At 33.2% G+C, this 18,855-nt stretch overlaps 1 protein-coding gene across 1 annotated transcript; it reads left to right on the forward strand.

Moving 5' to 3' along the window:
* Nucleotides 1-15,207: 15,207 nt before the first annotated feature.
* LOC120269213 (organic cation/carnitine transporter 4-like) lies at nt 15,208-18,074 on the forward strand. Its single transcript, XM_039276553.1, is given in 3 exon segments — nt 15,208-15,591; nt 16,748-16,956; nt 16,958-18,074. Coding segments are annotated over 3 exon segments (1,506 nt in total). The 5' UTR covers nt 15,208-15,230; the 3' UTR covers nt 17,894-18,074.
* Nucleotides 18,075-18,855: the final 781 nt, after the last annotated feature.

Raw genomic sequence — 18,855 nt, forward strand, 5'->3', positions numbered from 1 at the left:
CATGGTTACTATACCTTTAAACTTACATCAAACCAAACAAATAAAAAGTAAATACATTATTTTCAGTTTATCAAACTAAACAGCAGTGATGTAAGTTGAAATATAGTATTTTTTTTCATTTACACTTTAATTTCATGTATATGTGATTTCACTTACAGAGAACTAAACAACCCCTAAGAATGAGTTAACATGGGTTCTTCCAAAAAAGCCTTTGCGGAAGACTTGACTAGATATATATGTTGTTGGGACTTGTGTTGCCCTTTCTAGGCTTGGATATTAAGGACATGTGAGAGGAAGCTCAGCACCTATAGTCTTTGGTGAAATGAGCGTGGCCTTGTTGGTGTTGACTATAATGGCGCAGATGGTGCATCACCTTGATCTCCAAAGCATTCATGCTTTTTAAGTCCATTCATTATGTCCATGAAGTCATATTTTAGTATTTTACAAAACAAAATAGTGGCAATCTAGATTTAGAACTATATCGGTTAGGAGGAGTTATCATGTGTGTACGAGAGTTGGACTAACCCTCACTATTAGACCAATCTTTTAGAGATGTGGATCCGTCCTTGCGTGCATCATTGGTGTTTATGTTGAGAGTTAGTTTGATGTGGAACGGGGGACGTGGGTGCCGCTAGGGATGGCTTGATAAAGTTATGCTTAGGCTGTGGTTGGGTTACTCAAGGCTGTACCAAACTGCACAAGCTAAGTTGGGGTGCCCTGACGAGAACGTCAGAGCCATAGCCCGGCAGGGAGCTATGCTGCAAGACATAACAGTGCCAACCTAGAATTAGTCCCACACCAATTAAGAGGAGGAGCTATCATGTGCATATAAAAGTTAGGTAAATCCTTCCCATCAATCCGGTCCTTTTAGGATGTGGATTTGAATTTTGTGTGCATCATCATACATGCATGCCAGGTGGCCGAAAGAATTCATGACTACTGTGGTTATGCCATTATTTAACGTCTCCTCAAATTGATAATGTGCAACAGATAGGAAAATTGCTTGAGAGTGAAGATTTCTTTTTTGAGTTGCTTGGTGCTAATTGTTGCAAAGGATCATATTTCTAAAAGGAGAAGGGAAGGGCTGCAAGGTAACTAAACCCTCAGAAAACGCAAATCGAATATATAATTTATCAAATCCTATTGCCTCAGAGATGGCCTATCGTTTCCAAACTTTGCAAAATGACAAGACATTGAGATAACAAACATGATTAACTTTGGAAAGAAAGAATAAATGAGATATACCATGAAAAAAATTAACAATTAATTATATTGCAGCAACAAAGAATAAAGACGTGTCAAGAGGTGATTACTATAAGGGTCCGTTTGGATCACGGAATAGGAATGAGTAATGATAATGAAAAAAATAATGGTAATGAAAAAGGTGTTTGGATTGGAAAGAATAAATACTGGGAATCGAAAAAGTGGGATAGAGATTGTATGTAAATTACTTTGATGCTCTTAATATAAGTAATGATATGTTAAGATATAAAATAATTACATATAAATAAATATCTAGTCTAGGTAATTATTATAATTAAATATTTCCATTAACTATTTTATTTAAATTAAATCTAAAAAGGCAAAAATGTTATTTTATTTTAATTATTCTAATATAATAAAGAATTTTTGTTAATTATTATTTTTAAATTATTATAATATTTAAATGGCTCAATTTATGTTCAATATAATTTACTTTAATTATTATAATTAGTTATTTAAATTAATGATTATTATTTAATTAAATCTCAACTATGAGTAAAATTTGTCATTTCACTGTCAGTAATTTATTTAATTAAATATATATTGGGTAAAAGGGTCATTTACCATAATGAAATACTTTTATTGACTACTTTTATTTAATTAAATCTTCATAGGGGCCAAAATGTCATTTCACTTTAATTATTATAGTGTAATATGTATATTAAATAATTCTTGTTAATTATTATTTATTTTAATTATTATAATATTTATATGACTCAATTTATATTTATTATAATTTACTTTAATTATTATAATTAGTTATTTAAATTAATTATTACTATTTAACTAAATCTTAACTAGGGGCAAAAGTGTCAATTCACTATCAATAGTATTTATTCCCATACATACCCCCAATTTTGGAGGTAATGAAAAAGCCTCCATTATATATAATGACATTACCTATAGTACTCATTACTAAATTAATAGTAATATATCCAAACATGATTATATATTACTATTTATAATCATTCTCATTCTAACAGTTTTCTAACCCCAATCCAAACACCTCCTAAATGTAATATCAAGTGAATGGAATTAATAACCACTAATGGCAATATGACAGTGACCATAGACAATATACAATATGATAAAATTGGCCCAATGAGATATCTTCCCTTAGATTATATTGCCACCCAACTCCTTGGCATTGTTTTCCAACGTACGTTCCACTCACTAATAACAATCTAGATTCATCCAATAAACTTTTATTAATGTACTAATGGAGATTAGACCACAATTACATAACGAATGAGTCCAAATGTTTTCTTTAAGAAAATATTTATATATACTTGAATGCATGATAATGTCAAACCTCTAAAATAGTTGATTTTTTTCTCATTGTGAATTTTCATGTGGCTGTAGTTTTTTAGCATGTCCTTTTATCGTAATTACCTCTTCTTTTAATAATCCAATAATACTCCACTGAAGGTGTAAAAAGGTAATTCTCAAATTGATCTCAAGTCTAAGCACTAATTAGAAAGCATTTTGTGCACTTATTAGAAAAGTTAATATGATGCAATGCGCACTTCCTTTAAATTAATGGAATTAAACGCTTGATATATTTGCTTGTGGTTGGACTTCCGACACATATTTAAACAAAGATACTGCATGTATGATTCCAAGTGCATAATTGCTTAATAAGTGTCACGACAAGATAAGAATACACTTTTTTAGGTTATGTTTGTTTGCTCTTAATGTGGTTGAATATGATGAAATCTTTGGCTCAAAAACAAATAAAAGAGAGTGATGCATCTTCGATACGTGCCTCCAAATGTAAAAAGTTGGTAATTAAAAAAAACATATACTTTTGTGTCAGTAGAAAATATTATAATAAATAAGTTTTATATTATTAGAATAAAATCATATACCCATATAGGCCATATCCATTTTGCCCTTTTTTCTTTTAATTATATATCTTTCATCTTACATAAATAGTTTTTGAATTAAATTAACAAATAAATTTTTGGTAAATAAGCTTAAATATTTTTAGAAATAAAAAATGAAGAGTTTGGAGTTATATATCTATATATATATGATAAGTATGGATTTTAATACTATTTTATACACTTAACTAGCATTTATTAGAGTGTTTATTTGGAAGACAATACTTAACATGGTGTAAAATATGATTTCAAGTGACAGACAGTGCATAATGAGAGGAGGCTGCAAAAAAAGCAATGTTGAGCCAAAACAAAGAAGATAGAGCTTTCTCATCATCAACAACAAAGCAACAAGCTAGACAAAATACCTTAAGACCCCTTTAGTGCCATACTTACTTCCATAAACCTCATCTAGAGAACCTTGGAGGCATGCTTATGCCGTAAAGAGAAGCATAATTGCAAGACAGAGGGACTTACAAGTAGGACTTACTCCAATAAGCCAGACTATAAGATTCATCCAGAGGAGTACCGGGAGCATATACGCTCGTAATGGAGGTCGTAAGTACCATCCAGAGAAGTTGACTATCCAACACTTGCGGCCGTAAGCTGGACCATAACACCAAGATAGAAAACCTTAGAGGCAGAGCTTACGGTCGTAAGCTTGCGGTCTTGTTCTTACGCCCTTAAGTTGACCTTAAGGGGTTTATGTATAAAAGATTTTACTGAGGGTTTTTGGGGAGATCTTTTAGCGTCCTACTAAAGGAAGAAAGGTGAAAAGCTTTTCAAGGGTCTCTCCAGCAATCTAAGAAAGAGGAGAGCCTTCTCCATCATCGTCTAAGGCATCACTGGAGACGTTGAGAAGCATCCTTGGCGGCGTTTGCGGAAAATCAGTGGGAAATTTATCGGCACTCTGAGCGGCAAAGAGAGAAGGTGGTTTTCAATATCTTCATTTACTTTCCCATATCATTTAGATTGTATGAGTGTTCTCCTCTAATGGAGAAACTAACTTGTTGGTGTTTGGGCATGGATGGAACCTAGGGTTTATATTTTGGATGGACATTGGTTGTAGACTTTAGAGATTTTCATATTGATTGGTTTAATGTAATCTATTGATGTTGAATTCAATTGTGTGTTTTAATTGTCTTGAATTTTATTGTAGCAAAACCGAAGAATTCATGATTGATATACTTATATGACGAATTGAAAAGATCTACTAAGTATAGACATATCACAATTGAAAGGGATCACAAGTCCGCCTAGAAACAGGGTAGTTTTGGGTTGAGAATTCTCTCTCTGTGATCCTCCCGAGCGAGTTGACATAAGGTTTCGAGTGCATTCTAATTGTAGAGAGCAAGCATTAGGATGAGATTCCACACTGGCTTTGTATGGGATTAGGGTCATTAGCCTCGAGGGAGGGATTGACTGATCTTTGAATCCTTATTTTCTCCTGATAGAACTCACTAAGTGTAATACAGTCATGGGGCAGTTTGTATCAGCGCCATATGGGATTAGTTATTGTTTATTTTGAGAAAAAGAGCAATATGATTTAGGAAATCTCCTAGTTCAACTAGATTACAAGATTTTATACAACCTTGTCCAGGACTTAACAAAACCCTAGGGAAAGTCTATGTCCTGACACCCTTCTTTCATGCTTGTTTTACCATGTTTTCTATTTGTGTTTATGTTTCTTAGTTTCTATTTCGAATTTACACTCTACTTCTTTGATTAGGTTAATTGGTGATTTTAGAGTTAGTACTAGTATTCTCTAATTCCTCGTGGGATCGACAACCTTGCTTTTAAGCACATAATATTACTTGATCAGCACATGCACTTCCGTCCAGTAGGTGACATTCAGGCCCTATCAATATAGAATATGAAGGGTTTTAGAAGTTATGGTTTTAATTACATTTTAAATGCGAGAGTTAAGAGTTTAGTATTTAAAATGTATTTTTAGAGTCTATATAAAGGGCTACAGTTTGTTGTGTTCTCTAAGAGGTGAAGAATAAATAATAAAAGAACAAAGTTCTTTTTTTTTCCTACTATCTCCTTAAGGAATTTGTGTACACTGTCCCTTTTAAACAAGTGGTTCAGATGGCTAATCACTTGCAGTGCAACATCATTCTCTGCATCTTTATTAGTGTACTCTAAATACATTATTTGTATTTTCCAAGCCTATCTTCACAAAATGTCTTTCTCACATAGGTTTTATATCTTCTTGATCAAGGAGATACTAGGAGAGGAGCTAAACCTACCACCAGCAAAGTATAAGTGTGAAAGGTTTGGACCTAATCATTTACCTACTTTTTCAATAAAAATAAGCTTTGAAAACAAGTTTGGAAGTCACACTAACAATATGGATTTAGAGCATACACTAAGAAGGAGGTAGAAAATAATGATGCATTGCGAGTGCTAAGCCATCCAGAAAAATATTACTATATTGTCGTGAAAGATGAGAATGAAAAGGAGTTGTTTGAACTCAAATATGATGTGGAAGATCTCAAGGAAGCTAATGAAGACTTATGGAAATACTTCATTGAAGTTAATAAAGAGTTGAATGAATTAAAGATGAAGATGGAGGAGAGAAAGCCGGATGAAGAATTTAATTTCAAGTCAACTTATGCAATTCATCTTTTTAACAACTGAGTGTAGTTGTTGCGTAGAATAACTTAATAAAAATATTTAAATTTAACGAGGATGTTGGAAAATAAATTTAATATTTTTAAATCATAAAAAAATGAAGAGTTTTAGAATTATAGTATGTGAAGATTTTTTGAAGTTATGGTTTTAATTATGGTTATGAGTTTGGTATTTGAAAGGTTTTTGTTAGAGCCTATATACAAGGTTAAGTTTGTTGTGTGTTTTGTAAGAGGTGGGAAAATAAATAAAAAGTATTTCTATATATTTTACAGGTAGTTGTACCACCATTACTTTCAACATAAAAGACCCTTAAAAAAATTAACTTCATTTGTTGTTTACTCTACACCTCGATTAAAGATGCATGTCTAGATAAACTCATTGGACACTTGAGTTATTTAGTTACATATTCTCATCATCTTAATAATGTTCCATTAAATTTTCTTATGAGAGGTTGTGATATATAAGTGTATAATTGCACATGATTTTTATATTATTTTATTTACTTAATTGACATGCATTAGGATGTTTATTTGGAAGATGATGTTAAACATGGTCAAAAATATGATTGCAAGTGATGAGCAATGCATAATGAAGAGAGAAAACCAAAATAAATAATTTGAAGCCAAAACAAAGAAGATAGAGCTCTTATTATCAACAAATAAGGAACAGGACAGACAGAACACCTTATAGTGACCTTACGGCCAGACTTACGGCCGTAAGCCTCATCTAGAGAACTTTGCAGGCATGCTTATGCCCATAAAGAGAAGCATAATGACTAGATACATGGATTCATTTCACTTGTCTCTATTGGATTATATGAGTGTTCTCTTTTAATGGAGAATTAACTTGTTGGTGTTTTATCGTAGATGGAACCTAGGGTTTACATTTTGATAGATATTAGTTGTGGATTTTGAATATTTTTATGTTAATTATATAATTAAAATCTATTATTGTTGAATTCAATTGCGTGTTTCTATTGCCTTAGATTCTATTGTAGCCAAAGTTGAGTATTCATGTTTGATGTACTTGTGTGATGAATAGATATCCAACCTAGTATAGGCATGCCACAATTAAAGGGGACCATGAGTTTGCCTAGAAATATGGCACTTCAGAATTGAGATTATTTGTCCTCCCATGATATTTCTGACTGAGTTAGCACAGGATTCCTTGCATAAACCAAATCATAGAGAGTAGCTTTAGGAAGAGATTCCGATTTTACATCGTATAAAATTAGGAACAATTGCTTCGAGAGAAGATTGCACTATCTTTTGAATGTGTGTTTTCTCTTAAAAGGGTTCACAGAGTTCTTTGCTGTCATAGGGTAGTTTGTATCGACGCCGTATGAGATCAATTGCTATTCACCTTAAGAAAGACGACAGTATGTTTTAGGAAACTCTCTTGGTTTAATTGGATTGCAAGACTTTTTAAAGCCATTATCCATGACCTAACAAACCCTAGAAAAGTCTATACCCGAAAAATCTCTCTTTATGCTTGTTTCACTATATTTTCTATTTGTGCTTTTGATTCTTAGTTCTTATTTTACGTTTACACTTCACTACTTTGATTAGGTTAATTTATCAGATTTAGATTTAGTATTAGTATTGTCTAGTTCCCTATGGATAGATTTCTAGCTTCACAGCACTTTATATATATATATATATATATCACTTGACTGCCATGTACACTTGCGTATGGTAGGTGGCTACACCTTCATATTAAGTTTTGTGCCATTACTGCTGGGGAACTTAGAGATATTATGAATTTTTTTCCATCAAATTATCCATTTATTTTATTTTTATTTCTTGTTACTTATTATTCTTCTTTTATTCATTATAAGTTTTTTTGTTCGGTTGTGTATTTGCAGTGCATACTATATAATAAGTCAAAGATAGAAATTTGGCTATGATGTTCATGGTCAATGCATTGAAACACTAACTAGAAGCTATGAATGATAGGATGGATAATATTACTCATCAGGAGCACTTGATGGGATCCAATCAATTCAGATGGCAAAGCAGATTGGAGGACTGACAAGCCGTGCTTATGTGTGTGTAAATTATGCAAATATATAAACATACAAGTATGCACTTAATACTACAATTGTTCCATTATACAACAAGTGTAAGGGTTGTCAAGTAATACCTCATGGGTGAGCACGATGGTCGTATTTCCTTAGGAATGATGAGAGGCTTCTATTACTTTCTTTTCACTTAATCAATAGCTTAATCGTTTATACTCTTTCTTTAGTTTACTTGTACAACACTAATAAGCAAATTAAGCATACTTAGAAGGAATTGGGAGTTCAGTGTCAATCATGTTCTAGGATCAAACCGGGAGAATTCAAAGGCTTACTAGTCCCAATAAGCCATGGCGACTAGGTCTAAATCACTAGGAACTTAGGATGGAATCACTTCCATCCCAGCCTCCTATGCTTGCCTTAAGTTTGAGAATCACACGAGAAGAAACCAATCAAACCCTAAGCCTAAGGGGCAATCAATCCGTAATCTAAAAACCTAGCTATGCCTAACCTCTTCGAACATGTATAGATCTATCATGGCATGGGCGTCATCAATATGGGGGTATATCCTCCTTATCGTCATCAACAATAATATGCAATTAAGAGCATGCTATGTTATGAAAACTAGAGCAATTTATATTAATCAATCAAGATTCATAAATAATAACCGAGGGATCTAGACATACAATTCCCCTAGAATAGGTTCTTATGGATCATAACAAGCAAAGCATCAAAGCACAAGAGAAAAACAAGTCCAAATAAAGAATTAATAAGCTTTTAATGTTTTTTTAGACTAACTCCTTCCAATAATTCTCCGAAGGATGGGGATTAGAGGATCCCAAGATTGTCCGGATGACATGTGTCAATCACACCCCTCTGATGATGATCTTTGAAGATGCCTATCACACGCGATCTTCTCCGATGGTGCTCGTTGATGTACTATTGAGAAATTAGCCAGAATCCTTTGGAATATGGAAGAAGCACCATCTTCCACCACTCAAATCTCCTAGAAAAACATGGTTTAAGCACGATCATGCATAGGCTATGTTGAGCTCGAAGACACCCCTTTTTAACTCTAGTTTTTAGGATTTACACTCATCTTTGTTCAGGGATTCGACTCTCTACCGGAAGACTTTGAAGAGGGCAAAGATCAGGCTTCACCACGCTTTCTGAAGGGGATCAAGGAAGAGTTGGAGGCATAAGAGAAGTGGGGTTAAGCATACGGAGCTCGGTGAGGAAGATCATCTTCAGGAGAAGAGAGTTATGTCTTCTTTCTCTAGTTTTACATCTTTTTTTTCCTCGTTGTACCCATCCATGAGGGGCTAACCGTCCATGGTGCCCGGGATGTGAACTATGTTGTTTTGTATTCTTTAACTACTTGATTTTTAATGATTACGAAATTCGTGTGGTTTTTTGTGGTCAATCTTGTGTTTGCATAACTTGATGGTTTGAATTGCACAGTTGCTTTGGTAATCTAGTTATCTTAGCATAATTTGGTGTACTTGAGAACCATAGATGCAACATTGCTTTTGAGCACACACTTGAACCATCAAATGTACCTAGTAATTTAGAATCAAATCAGCATGCTATAACTCATAGGAATCATCCCGGGGCACTACTCTTTTGTTGTTGAAAACACAATCCTAATCCCCGGTCACTACCATAGTTCACTCCTTCATTATTAGTTCTTAATTCAATCTTATTACAATCCTTGTTTAATTGAACATTAGAAGATAGATTAGTATTTTAAGTCCAGTCCCTGAGGTTCGATAATCCTACCCCTCATGGGGTACCACTTTATTACTTGTGTGCGACCCATGCACTTGAGGAGAACATATCAAACACCAAATAAAATTGTACACGGAATCCACATGGGCATGTGGGAGGCCGTGTGGAGCCCTGATTTTTGGTTTTAAAAGGCCTCTCAAGTGATTTTTAGGTATCTTTTCTCACTACTTTAAGAGGGGAAAGTGGCTAGGGTTTGGAGCCTTACACGGGCAACCACACTAGATGTACTGTAGTAGATACTATAGCACTGTAGAAAAGTTACTGCAACACCGGATAGAATAGTACACTACATCCACACGGTTGTGTGGGAAGCCATGTGGAATCCTGATTTTTGGTTATAAAAGGCCGATCAAGTGATTTTTAGGTATCTATGGAATTCCATAACTCAACCATACTTATTTAGGGACCGGTGTATCTTTGGATTTCCATAACTCAACCATACTTATTTAGGAAGCACAATATTAGTCTAGCATATATTATAAGATTCTAGGGGGAACATTGTCCCTGTACTCCATTTATCTTTAGTGATTCCTTTTTACTTCTTTACTTTCTTGCTTCGCTTTTCTTGTTTACTTGCTTGCAAAATTGATCACTTCACTCCATTGTTTAGGCTAGATAACGAGGTTTATAGTTACAACTAGTACTCTTGTTCCCTGTAGATTCGAGTACCCGACCTGTTGAGTATACTTTATTACTAGACGACTCGTGCACTTGTGGACACGCAAGGGGTGTGTCAAAGCTACTCTTGACAAGTCGAATACCATGTATGCCCTAACAAGAGAAAGAGGCACCTTTTTGGGTGAGTGAAAGCTACCATCCTTTGAAAAAATAAGTGGCACGAGCTACCACTTTTTAAGTGTGAAAGTCGCTCTTCGGGGCCCCGAGAGGAAATGCTATCTAGGAAGTTGTGCGAAGCTACCTCCTTGAAGAAAAGAAAATTTTTTAATTGTGAATTTTTGCTATGTAAGTCTTGTAGGTCGAAAGAAACGAAGTGGAGAGTTGTAACACACACACACACACACTCAATAATCTTGAATAGAGTTGAATAGTTTTTGAAACTTGGAATTTTCTGCATTCATACATTGAAAATTTTCTAATTGCTTATCGAAATCCCTAATTTTGGTCATCTGAGGTCATGCACATATTCCTCTTAGATTGTAATGTTTCTTTTTGCTTGAGGACAAGCAAAATCTTAAGTGTGGGGGAATCTAATAAATGTATAATTGCACATGATTTCTATATGATTTTATTCACTTAATTGGCATGTATTAGGGTGTTTATTTGGAAATTGATATTAAACATGGTGAAAAATATGATTATAGGTGACAAGCAATGCATAGTTAGGAGAGAGAGAGAGAGAGAGAGAGAGAGAGAGCCAAAAGAAGCAATTTGCAATGAAAAAAAGATAAAGCTCTCTAGCTTGGTATCTATAGTTAAGAAACAAGTAAGACAGAACACCTTACAGTAACCTTACAGCCGTAAGCCTCATCCAGAAAACCTTGTCCGCCAACTCCTTACAACCTTGTTCTTACGAGCCGGCCCGTAAATGGTTTGGTATAAAAGATTCTGTTAAGGGTTTTTGGGGGATCTTTTTTATGGCCAAGGAAAGAAAGAGGAGGAAATAATTTCTCAAGTCCTTCTACAACAATCCAGTGAGGAGGAAATTTTCATCCACCATCTCAGACACCATTGGAGTCATCGAGGAGGAATCTAAGTGGCATTTGTGGAAGATAGGAGGAGAGTTCATCGGTATCTCTTGAGAAAAAAGGGGAGTTTTCATATTTTCATTCATTTGTCTTGTCTCTATTAGATTATATGAGTATTCTCCTTTAATGGAGAATTAACTTGTTGGTGTTTGGTCGTAGATGGAACCTAGGCTTTACATTTTGATAGACATTGGATGTGGATTTTGAAAGCTTTTATGTTAATTATTTAATTGCAATCTATTATTGTTGAATTCAATTACATGTTTATGTTGCCTTGGATTGTATTGTAGCGAAAGTCGAGTATTTATGTTTGATGCACTTGTGTGACAAATACAGATCCACCTAGTATAGGCATGCCGCAATTAAAAGGGATCATGAGTTTGCCTAAAAATATGACACTTTGGAGTTGAGATTTCTTCTTTCCATGATCCTTCTGAGTGAATTAGCACAAGATTCCTTGCGTAAAGCAATCGTAGAGAGTAGCTTCAAGAAGAGATTCCTATTTTACTTTGTATGAGATTAGGGACAATTGCTTCGAAGGGAAGATTTGTCTACCTTTTGAATGTGTGTTTTCTCATGAAAGGGTTCACATAGTGTGTTGCGGCCATAGAGTAGTCTATATCAACATCATATAGGATCAGCTGCTAGTCACCTTGCGAAAAAAGGTAGTATGTATTAGGAACTCTCTCAGTTCAATTAGATTGTAAGACTTTACAATCATTGTCTAGGACCTAACAAACCTTAGGAAAATCTATGCCTGGACACCCTCTCTCTATGCCTGTTTCGCCGTATTTTCCATTTGTGCTTTTGATTCTTAGTTCTTACTTTACATTTACACTCCACTACTTTGATCAGGTTAATTGTTAAATTTAGAGTTAGTACTAGAATTCTCTAGTTTTCTATGGACCGATACCCCTTGCTTCATAGCACTCTATATTACTTGACCGAAATATACACTTGTGTCCAGAATCAAGGAGGATTTATAATTTCTAAACAAGCTTTTTATTTTCACTCGTGTAGATTATTATATGAAAATTTCATCCCATAATGTACCATTTAGGTATGGAAGAAATTCAGTTATGCTTCTTAACAGTAACAACATCATTTCATATATAAAAGACAATCTCTATAATATAAAATAAAAATGTTATGAAAATTTATTTAAAATTATAGGATTTGTGTGAAACTATTATAAACCAGATTTATGTGGTTTATTTGTCTATAATTTTCTAAATTATAGTAATTAATTACTTTAGTAATAACTTAATTAAGAAATAAGTCATTAACTCTTGTCAACATATTTTAACATAATTATAAAAGTTAACTACAGAAAACCTGAATTATAATATATCGGTTACCATCACAACCAACATTATGCATTTTATTATCTTAGTAGTTATATATTGTAGTAACAGTGGCAATAATTTTAACCATTCAAACTAATTGTAATTTGTCATATGCTCAGGCTTTTTCGTATTATTTTTTAAATTTATTATGACAAAACACAAAGTTGTTGTTATATATATACACCATGATTTGATTGTCATATATATATATATATATATGAAGGCAAAGTGATCCTCTGTATCTTTTCTTTTGTACAATCTTCTTGTTCATGATCTTGTACTTTTATATAATTTTTTTATTATTTTATAATTAATATGTTTATATTCAAATGAAGAGATTAGTATTAAAAGGTTGCATCAAGCCAACGGTACCTAAGTCTTTTACCATCATGGGCAATGATTTAAAAACTGGACCGGATTGGCCGGTTCAATCGATTCAACTGGGAACTAGCCGGTAAACTGGTCTAATTAGTCACACAAAGCACTAAATAATCGGATCGGCAGGTTCAATCGGTCTAACTGATGAACCGGTTGGACCTGACCGAGTGATTTATTAATTTAAAATTTAAATTATTTAATTGGTTTATTTATTTTAAAATTAAAACTTAAATAAAGTTAATAAACTCGGTCCAAAAAAAGTCAAAAAGTCAAAAAGTCAAAAGCAAGATGCCAACTGTCAAGTGTCAAGATATTATGATTTATTATCATTAATTCATTATAATTAATTTATATCCTCATTAATTCAAGATATTATGATTTATTATGATAAACTCGGTCGAAATTCTTCATTTTTTATTGTTGTTTTTTGTTGTTGTTGTATACTTGTATACTTTTATGTTATTTAATTCTTTATTTTTGAATATTTGTTGTATAGTTGTATTTTTGTATATTTGTATTTTGAAAGTTCAATTCTATGTAAAGTTGAGACTTTGTGACCTTATAAAGGTAATTTAACTTTGCAATATGTAATTTTGTATCTTTTTTTATTATTTTTCCTCATTTTTAAATTATTTTTACTTATTTTTTTTAATTTTAAATATTTATTTATTTGAAAAATATTAAATTCTATTGAATCGGCCGGTCCAACCGGTTCAACCGGTTGAACCAAAACTGGTTGCCTAACCGGGTCGACAATTGGTCCAGTTATTAAAACATTGCACCAGGATCTTTTATGAGCAGACGAGGGCAAGGGGTCGAATATGGTCGAGTGAGTGCAATACTTAAAAAATGCACATATTCTTTACATATGGCTTATCCATCTTTTAAAAAAAAAAAAAAATCTAATTAACTGATCTGCCCCAGTAATATCCACTTTACTTAGCTTAAGATTTTATGTAAAATAGTCCAAGTCACTCTTAAGGTTTAAATAATAATAATAATAATACTAATAAATAAATAAATAAAACAAAATAAAGTATAACAAAGCTAAACGCGCAAGATAACTTGTTGAACAATTTATTGCATTATTTTTTTTGCACTAATAGATTCATTTTATTTTATATATTTAAATTTAATGGCCAACAATCTATTAGCTTACTAGCACTCGATTTTCTAGATAAGGTGTTTGAAACTAATATATTATATATTTTTGCATAATAAATAAACATAACATAACATATTTCTCTTACTCAAATTGGCTTGAATTAATAAAATTGAAACGTAATACAGTGTTTATAAAAGTATAAAGTATTTTTTTAATATAAAAATTGAAATCTTATCTATTTGAAGACAATCCTTTTAATACATATAACTTATTGAAATTTAAAAATTTGGGGAAAAATTCATTGACTTACATATTTGCTTGTTGGGTGTAAGTTATGTGATGACTAAATTATAAAATTCACTTCATAATAATTGCACAACTTAGTAATTACCAAAAATTGGAAATACATGATGGGTTTGGTTATATTCAAATTCACAGTGACATGCATGTTTGGATGATCATAGTAATTATACACTATTTTTTTCTTTACTAAAAATTGTATTTTATAAATTTTTTCAACAATTTAAAAATAAGTCTACTAATTCTTGTATATGTATTTTATATTATTTTAATAAAAAAAGATTTGAATATTTTGAATAATTATACTTCTCTAATTAATATAAAGCAAGGTGTTCTCTAGATGGTAATAGGAGCATCATAAGAGTTATTCTGCATTTTTTTATTAATAAAATAAATAAATCACTCGCACTTAGAGCACTCCCATTGTAAGTGCGTTGTCAATCTTCTATTGAGGAACATCATTATTAAAAACAAAATAGATAATATTGAGGTTTTATTAATTTTTTTAAAAAAATATGGGTATTAAATGACGTTGAACAAATAAAATAGGGAGCCATATGCTAAATCCCCAAAAATATATGTGGAAAATCTTTTCTGTACTAATTGAGGAAATCATATTTTTACCCTTGTAACAACCAACCGAATCAAGACAAACCAAATGCGTGTGCAGCACCCTCTCAAACTCTGAAAGCCTTAAAATAAAAGAAAAAAAAACTCACGCTTATCATCTGGTCTATAAAACCCTCCTCTCTACTCAATCCACAAACAAATATCTCCATAATCTCTCCACAACTTCACAAAACTAAAAAAATGGATAACCAGGAGCCTTCAAAGTCCGGTGAGTGCAACGAAAAGATGGGAGTGGATGATATGCTCCGGCGTTACGCCGGAGAGTTCGGTCCATGGCAGCTCAGGCACTTCATGCTCACTAGTCTTGCATGGGCTCTCAATGCCTTCCACACGTTGGTGGTAGTGTTTGCCGATCACCGGCCAGAGTGGCGTTGTACGGGTGGCGGTGCTTGCCCGGATACGATGTGTGGGTTGCCACACGGAGCGTGGGAGTGGGATGGTGGCCGGAGAATGTCCACGGTGGCTGAGTGGGGGCTTGTTTGCAAGAACAAGTATAAGGTTGGGATGGCGCAGTCTGCTTTCTTTGCTGGATCTATGATCGGTGGGTTTTCAGTTTATAGTATTTTAATTTGGTTAATATTGATTGAAGTTTAGTTTTTGTTTATTAATATATTTTAAAATAAAAATCATTTAGTAGGCTTATTTAAATAGTTAATATTTAAAAGAGGTTTTTGTTATAAAGTTGGTTATTAGTTATATATTGTTGAAACTTCAAAAAATTGGTTGCACTTTGCAAGTTAATATTAATGGAAAATTTATTACTATTTTAAACAAATAAAGTTTAATTGTTGTAATATTTAATTTTTGCTTGTGTTAATTAAGCTAAAGTTTTAAAAGCTGAAATGAAAATTTTTCTCCAATTTAATATTTGAAAAAGATTTTTTTAATTTAACACTTTCATTTCTAGTAAAACAATGTTTACTTTTATAACTACAGTTATTATACGGTGGTAATCATTTATTAAAAAAAAAATTTAATAAATTTAAATGTAGGATTAATAAATCACCAACCTTAGTTGATCGTTTTCTTCATTATTTTGAGTTGAGATTATTCCTTTTTTTTTTGGAAATGTAAGAAATGCTTCTTACACATATATTTATTTATATATGCACATGAACCTATAGAGAGTTTGTTAATTTTTTTTTGGATTAAAAAAATGTAAACTATATATATATATATATATATATATATATATATATATTATTTTTAATATATGGTCATTGTGCTGACTTCATCACGGCAGTTCCTCATGTTTGGCAAGGTTGGTTTTTTCTGTTGCTGTACACCATTAAATGTTCATGTTTGCCATTTAATTAGACTAAACCATTTGTTTGGGTTCCACAGTCCTCAATTAAAATAACCGAACACATGATGTATATTCGCGAGTTAATATTTGATAGAAATGCCAAAATAAAGAAATTCCATGTCCTAGCTCCTATTCGGAAATAATGGATGAAAATGTGTATATATATGTTATTTTAGAAGTCAAAACAAATAATAATGAAAGCATTGCGGACCACAAAAAGAGTCACTATTTCACTTAATCTGCACTCTTTTAATTTCACAAGTTCAAATAATTAAAATTGTTCTCCTTTTTGGTTCCTTAAACCATTCTTAAGAGCCTGATCTTGAAACTTTGATCAAATATGAAGTTTAACTTTGAAGACAACATGAAAATCTTATTACTCATTTAACAGGTGCTGGGATATTTGGCCACCTTTCAGACTCATTCCTAGGGAGGAAAGGAACATTGACACTGGTTTGTGCAATGAACGCCACCTTTGGTTTTCTCACTTCTCTAGCTCCATCCTTCTACTTTTACACCTTCCTCCGCTTCCTCACCGGCGTAAGCATCGGAGGTTCTGGCATCTCCACCTTCGTCCTCACCACTGAACCTATCGGCCCTGTCTAAACGAGCCACCATCAGCACCTCCACCTTCTATTTTTTCTCCATTGGCACCATTCTCCTCTCAATCATCTCATACTTCCACCATTCATGGCGTTCACTCTACATCATCACCTCAATCCCTTCCCTTCTCTTTCTCATTTTCATACTTCCTTTCATCTCTGAATCTCCAAGATGGTTTCTTGTTCGCCATAAGATAAACAATGCCATGAAGATCATGCAAGACATTGCAAAATCCAATGGGAAACAAATCCCTGATGGAGTCTCACTATGTTTGGACTGTGGTACCGATCAAACTGTGAGCACTGGTTCAGTCATTGATGTTATTCGTTCTCCAGTCACTCGTCTTCGGTTCATACTTATTGTATCCGTTAATCTCTTGAGCTCCATTGCATACTATGGCCTGAGTCTCAATGTGATGAATCTTAAGACTAATCTTTATCTTGGTGTGATACTTAATGGTGTCGCAGAGATGCCAGCTTATATGCTTACGGCTGTAGCTCTGAAGTGGTTTGGGAGGAGACCACTAACAATAGGGATAATGTTATTCAGTGGTGTGGTCTGTGCGGTGGGGAGTTTGATGGAGGATGTTGGGGTGATGAGGATTGTGAGGATGATGTGTGGTGTGATTGGTGTATTTGCGATGACCTCAGCATTCGATTTGTTGTTTGTTTATGCATCAGAATTGTTTCCGACGGTGGTGAGGAATGCGGCACTTGGTTGCGTGACTCAAGCCGGGCAAACTGGGGCGGTGATGGCACCGTTTGTGGTGGCCATGGGAGGAAGATTGCCGTTTGTTGTGTTCGCATTTTGTGGGGTCGTTGGAGGAGTGTTGGCTTTCTTGTTGCCGGAGACTTTGAATCAGCCTTTATATGATACTATGGGTGGGCTGGAGAAGGGTGAGCTTCAAAAGAGTGAAGTAGTGAGCGATGGTTGAATGCAATAGCTAGGAACATATCATGCACTTGTAATTTAGTAATCACTAATTAACATATGATATATATATATATATATATATTTAGAATGTGAACAAGCTACTGCCACTCATATGCACTCACTGTATATTCAACCATATTTTAAAAGAGTGTCTAAATCTCGACATCCATCATTAAATATGAAACTCACTACCATTCAACCATTCAGTTATTACAGCAGTGGTATGTGTGATTTATTTGAGTGTGACAATCTTTTTTATTTGATTGAGAATAAGAAAGTAATAGCTCTTCCAACATTACAAAATCAGAGAATCAATTTGAAGAGCGAAGAGCACTTGGGCTAGGCTTCCTGAAGGGCCAACACCGTTCACTAAGTTTGTATGCAAAGGAAAGCTTGAGCTGGCCTTTCTAAAGAGCGGCTCTCCAACGATCTCCCAATGTAATCACCTAAAAACAAAACCAATTCAAGAGAAAATAAAGGTGAACAATTAAATAATTATAATTTAGATCAATAAAGGGTTTGGGGTTTTATGTACTAATATACAATCTCAACAAAAGATGTTACAGACAATCTAAAGTAAAGCCACACTAATAAATTAAAAAGGACTTTTTATGTTTTACCAAAGACAATAAATAATTTTTTTTTTTTTTTAACTTGGGTCTTAATGTTAAAATAATTATCTCATTTATGTATGTACAGTGAATGAGGTCTTGAACCACGTTCCTTGAGTAGGAGTTCAACAAACATTGTGTTTCCTATAAGGCATATGATTTAACAGGATAGATGCTTTTTTAGCTATACGTTAGCATCTATTGGACATTTTAAAAAAAAAGTTGTTTAAGTACTTTTATGATTGAGGACTAATAATGGTCTATCGTGCAACATACATTATCTGCTATTTGATTCATTAAAATAAACCAAACAAAAAAAAATCTACATGTAGAAGGAGGGAGAATGAGATTC

Source organism: Dioscorea cayenensis, chromosome 9, assembly GCF_009730915.1.
Source record: "Dioscorea cayenensis subsp. rotundata cultivar TDr96_F1 chromosome 9, TDr96_F1_v2_PseudoChromosome.rev07_lg8_w22 25.fasta, whole genome shotgun sequence".
NCBI lineage: Eukaryota > Viridiplantae > Streptophyta > Magnoliopsida > Dioscoreales > Dioscoreaceae > Dioscorea > Dioscorea cayenensis.